This window comes from Mus caroli, unplaced genomic scaffold (genome assembly GCF_978045245.1).
Source record: "Mus caroli unplaced genomic scaffold, Mus_caroli_1 scaffold_15, whole genome shotgun sequence".
Lineage (NCBI taxonomy): Eukaryota > Metazoa > Chordata > Mammalia > Rodentia > Muridae > Mus > Mus caroli.
In genome coordinates this window covers 59,178,991-59,184,990 of record NW_028227270.1, presented here as the reverse complement: position 1 = coordinate 59,184,990, position 6,000 = coordinate 59,178,991, and the positions used below count along the sequence as shown (strand labels likewise).

The following is a 6,000-nucleotide window of genomic DNA, read 5'->3' as shown; positions in this document are numbered from 1 at the left end:
ATGCATTGGAGGAGCACATGATGCCAAAACACTGCACAAATGAGCCAAGAATTGAAACTGTATGAAGTTATGTCAGCTAAACCTGTTAAATCCATAAATTATCAAATAATCTTTCAGAGCTGGGTTTGTGAAGGATAAATAGAACCCTTTAAGCAAACTAAAATCAATAATGGAATATGATCTATCATAGTGAATCTACCCACAACCTTGTGAACACCAGGATACCATTCATTTTTGAGTTCCTGAGGAATTGCAAGTATGGCCACAAAAAGACATTTTTTAAAAAAGAGAAAAGACTTAGGAATTATATTTGCATTTTATTTTTTAAAGTATTTTATTTGCACAATAGGTAAATCTTTTTTTTTTTTTTTAAGGAATAATAAACATACATTAGTTGGAGCAGCAGAGTTCGTAATGTGAAAATAGTTGAAGGGTCCCAGAATCACATTACAAGGTTGCTTTTCAGGGACACAAATCTTGAATATACCAAGCAAAGGCTGGTCGCTGACAAGCAGATAGCCCTCCCCTATCAATGGTGTCTTGTGCCAAAACCTTCCTTGTGGCCATCAGGCTGCTTAAATAGTAGGGTAGTGAGCATATGAAGCAATTCCACAGTGGTTGTTCTTGTCTTTGGTGAGCTTCATGTAGCCTCTAATGCCCCATCACTTACCCCAGCTGAAAAAAATATGTTCTCTGTTTAGTAGACAGATCACTGAATGTTGGATTTATTTTAATAATTGACAAGGGATCAACTTAACAGATAGATAAGAAAAGGCAAAGGATCTACTCCTGGGTTCCAAGAGATACCTCATATAACACTGCAACACAACCACAAAGAATGGGCAGACTGACTATCTACCAATTCATGGTTCAGAATTAACAATTTTGTCATAGTTTAGAAAAACAATGGCACAGACATAATATTGCCACCCAAAACACAGATGGCAGAATTTGAACATTATGATTTTCCATTGTGAGTAGGTTGTGAAAGCTATAGGAAAATTCAGAGATTAAGGACTGGATATAAATTCAATAGCCATGTAAACTGAATCTGACATTTTGTTGTACATGTAACTCAAGTTCTCAGGGCATGATGATAAGACATACATGGACCAAGCTGGGTAACCAAATTAGTCAGTGATCTCCTAGATCAGTGAGAAACAGTGCCATAATTTTGATATTGGATAATGATTGAGAAAATAATTGAGGTTAACATCAGACCTCTACAGGATATACTTGCACACTCATGTATCTACAGAAATACAAACATGTACACATGTACACATACTTCCCACGTGTACATAAGAAAATAAGAACAACTATTATTCAACTTTAATGAAACAAAGGTTTTTTTTTTTTTTAAATTTTATGCTATGTATCCAATTGCTGACTTGCAACAGGAAAATTCCTTCACTAATTCCCCTGAAATGTTAGGCAGTGCTTTTAACCACTGAACCATCTCTCCAGATCTTGGAACTTCAAATATACACTTTTGGCAATTTATACCTATTCTTGTTCAGCCAGTAGTGATTACCATCGGTCTCATTTCCCTTAAATCTGTAACCAACCACGAGGACTCCATGAGACACAGTATCACTGCTACAATTTGGCTCATGGTAAATACCTGAGAAATAAAATGAAAGGTGATTGGTGTAAGTAGCACAGGCTATCTGACAGTGAGTTAGTTCTGTCACTAACAGTTTTCAAAGGAGGTATTTTCAAAAATTGTAAAATGAGACAAACTACAATTCAAATAAATAGCTGTATGAATTGTTACCAAAAACATAACTCTATAGGGTTTTACAGAAAACTGAAGAAATTCTAATAGTGTTTATTTGTTGGTAAACACTTGTCTATGTGCTTATGATATAAAAATCCTTGGAATTTTGTGGGTTGGTTGTTATTCTTGTTGTCAGAATATCATGCCATTTTAACTCTCAGAAGTTTAAATTATTTACTTCAAGAGGCTCTGTTATACTTTGATTTCAGATAATCAGTTTCTATGGATACCTAAAATATCTATCAAATGAAGAAGTTAAGTTTAGCTAAGCAATAAGCTTTATAAATTTTAACAAGTGAAATTGCATGTGGGGTCATATCAGGTAAATTGTGAAGAAGAATAAAGTCTGGAAGCTCAAATATTTAAATGACATTTATACATAAATACCAATCAATAAATATGTTGTAACATAGGGATGCCATTATTTTTTTCCTTATATAGAAGTAAAAATGAGTACCTCCCTTATAATTCTTGAAAGACTCATATGAAACATCAATTCCAGCAGTGATGGGCCCAATAGTTGCTACAGCAGCCATTAGGATATCCTCACTTTTGGGGAGGGACAAAAATCCTGTTATTTCAGCCTTAGAATTCTTTGGATTATACCTGCATGGTCCATCCTTTAAAAGACAAGTAAGGGACTCAGTTACTTTCACTCACCTTCTGGGGAACAAGACTCAGAACCATAGCACTCTGTACTTTGAAGCTGAACACACTTAAAGTCTAATGCCAATAAATAATCCCAGGAATTGAAAAGCTATTGAGAGATTTAGAACTGAAAATTAGTTTGCATATCTTCAATGACAATGAATTTGTCTTCCTATCTTTGAGAAATTTTAATGGTTGAAAAATATATATTATATGTATAGTAGTTTGCATATTCTTCATAGAAGAAAATAGAGCTGCACCAAAATAATTTCATCAGAAAGCTATACAGATATTGAAAAACTAATGACAGATTTAATGATATACATAGTAGTTCTACTAAATTGTACCCTGAAGATGGTGGATTATCTCTACAGTTGTCTTACATTCCAAGCTGAGTTAAAGTAACAGCATAGGATGTCCACTTACTTTCCCTTCATATGGATATGTTGCCTCAGACTCCAGACCACCATTGTGCAAAACATACTGGAAGGCATTGTATGTATCATCACCAAGACAACCATTGTTGCCTTGAGGTTTAGAACAGTCCACCAGGTTCTGCACACTCAGAGGGGTGAGTTTGCCTGTTTGCCAGATTGCCTGTGCTTCTATGGCACCAGTCACAGCAAATGCCCAACAAGCATCCCAGTCTCTCTGAACAGGGAAGAAAGGGTTGTCATAGATAAATAACAACCTGGCAACAAGCTAGAAAACTTATTACTGCATGAAAATTATTTAATGTCAATTGATTGATCCCTTGGAGATATCAGACTCCTAAAAGACATTACTACTGGCAGTTTGCTCATGCTCTAGTCATGGCCATATACATGAACATTTGAAAGGGACTACTTGTTTTGTGAGTTGTTAAGGGCAATAAAAGAGGACACAAGTTCCACAGAAAGATAGGTGGACACTAATAGGGAGTATATGTGGTATATTTTTAGGATTAAATACATTTAAAATATATGAAGCATTCTAAGAAGAAAAAATATTATTAAAAATGAACAGCATATTACTCCATACTTAATGTGCACACAAAACACTGACTCTTTTACCTTTTCAACACAGTTTAAGATGATGGGAATGTAATACCTTCATACCTGTTTCCGTACAGGAGTCACATATCCTTTCTTCCGCCAATCCACAAATTTGGGGAGAATACTGCCAGCTTCATGTTTCATGATACTTTTCCCCTCTCTGTGAGTCCAAACTGGAATTTTAATCATCATTTTCCTGAATTCTTCATCAGTCTTCAAGGAGAAGTACATAAATAGTTATTGTACTGTCTAGTTTTGTGTCAACTTGACACAGCTGGAGTTATCACAGAGAAAGGAGCTTCAATTGTGGAAATGTCTCCATGAGATCCAGCTGTAAGGCATTTTCTCAATTAGTGATCAAGGGGGAAAGGCCCCTTGTGGGTGGTGCCATCTCTGGGCTAGTAGGCTTGGGATCTATAAGAGAGCAGGCTGAGCAAGCCAATAAAAAACACCCCTCCATGGCCTCTACATCAGCTCCTGCTTCCTGACCTGCTTGAGTTCCAGTCCTGACTTCTTTGGTGATGAACAGCAGCATGGAAGTGTAAGCCGAATAAACCCTTTCCTCCCCAACTTGCTTCTTGGTCCTGATGTTTGTGCAGGAATAGAAACCCTAACTAAGACAGTTATATATTAAAAAAAACACCTTATAAATTACTAATGAGAGCACAGTGTGAAGCAATCCATGCAACACTCACCTGGTTACCAAATTCACTCATTTTCATGGTGAAGCCATTCTTACCCAGGCTGTTCTCCCTGTTTTGCAGTTTGTTCATTTTCCATTTTTCTTCCCAAACCACTCTATTCAGTTTCTCTTCTTTCTAGAAATGAGTGTAATGAGTATTCTTTCTGGTTAAACTCCTTAATCTGCCCTTGTGGACTAGCTGCTGCAGGTGAACAGAGTCCAGAGAGAAGGATCAAAAACACTATATCCAGGCATTTACCAAGGGGAATCTGACCACCCTGTTCTACCAGTATTTGTGATTAGGTAAGCTCTTAATGGTAGTGGGTTTTGGGGGGGGGGCATGGAGCTGTGACTTCTCATGTGCTTTAACACTTGCAACAGCAATGAAAATTCACTCTTAGGCCCTTCTGGACAGTTTTCATGTTACCAACCAGGCTATATGATTTGTTATATTTTATCTTCCAGTCTTGCCATTCAGCATCCAAACTTGAATGAAGTAATGGAACACCTGAGGCCACTCCCAAATACAGGAAGGCTATGAAGACAACAGCAGCCATGTCTCAAGTACCTGGAGAGGGGAGAAAACTTAAGAAATAGCTACACACAGACTAAAAAAATGCACTTTTCTCTCTTTTCTGCAAAAAGAAGCCATTTGTTGATAAAATTCTTTGAACTATACCACCAAATACATTTACAAGACTATAGAAAAGGCTAAGGATATGTTTGATCTAAATCATGCACTGGTGGTTATGAGATTCAATGAAAACTGAAGAGCCAATGGCATACTGTATGTTACTAATTCAGAAAGATCTACCTACTCAGCGAGATTCAGAAGCTTAAAATAAAATAAAAGAAAGAAAGAAAGAAAGAAAAACAATAACAAAAACCACAATAACAAACCATGAACTTAGGATATCACTAACTCATGATCTCTATTTAGACAAGCTTCTATTATATGATATTGGATTCTAATTTTACAGAGATCACAAAGTTCAGGCCACACATCCTATCTCTTCCTTATCTACAGTAGGTATTGAGCTTGTCTTAAACTCTTGTTGCTTAAATAAAAAAACATGTATGACGTCTTCTATTAGGATTTGGGAAGAATCACAGGAATCTTTCTGTCCTATACATGGGATTATGCAAACAAACTCCATGGCCACTACCTCCATTAGAATAGTGTCCTATGAAAAATCATATAAGCCAGACAGTGGTGGCAAGCACCTTTAATACCTTCCTTCCTTCCTTCCTTCCTTCCTTCCTTCCTTCCTTCCATCCATCCTTCCTTCCTTCCTCTCTCCCTCCCTTTCTCCCTCCCTCTCTCCACCCCCTCTCTTTTTTTCTTTCTGTCTACCCTCCATGGCCACTTCAGATTCTGCCTTGGTATGGGCATGATCTCACCTGAGGTGACTGCCTCTGCCTCAATCCACTCCAGAGACCCAACTCTTCAAAAGTTGCTGATGTCTCTGGACCTATCCCAGCAACACCTCTCTCTGACTTTAAATCCCAAATATCTAAATAGTTGAACCCACCCCTCAACTCTGGCCTCTTTTGGATTGGCTGTGCTGGTAACTGGATTAAGCCTTCAGGCACTCCTACCTCAGGCTTTTTCTGAGATATAATCTCAGACTGTATCTCTGGAGTGGGTGAGAGCTTCCTCTGTGAATTTTGAAACATTATTTTGTTAACCTAGTCTGAGAACATTAGACATCCTATACTGTAGTCTTTGTAAGAGGTTATAATGGTATTTTGCATGCTGATTGTGTTTCCTAGCAAAGCTGAACTGTATTTTACCCTACACTTTAGAATCGGGGGTTTGGTTACCATGCCTGGTTTGGACTTAGTCAGTACATTCT

General features: G+C 37.4%; 1 protein-coding gene across 1 annotated transcript; it reads right to left on the bottom strand.

Annotated features, from left to right (window-relative positions):
• Positions 1-409: 409 nt before the first annotated feature.
• LOC110308132 (cathepsin R-like) lies at positions 410-4,701 on the bottom strand. The gene is made up of 7 exons (XM_021180502.2): positions 4,576-4,701; positions 4,158-4,280; positions 3,526-3,675; positions 2,855-3,079; positions 2,238-2,400; positions 1,507-1,624; positions 410-675 (listed from the first exon to the last, which is right to left on the bottom strand). Exons 1-7 carry the CDS (start codon positions 4,699-4,701, stop codon positions 663-665), a joined length of 918 nt encoding a protein of 305 aa, XP_021036161.2. The 3' UTR covers positions 410-662.
• Between the last annotated feature and the right edge of the window lie 1,299 nt (positions 4,702-6,000).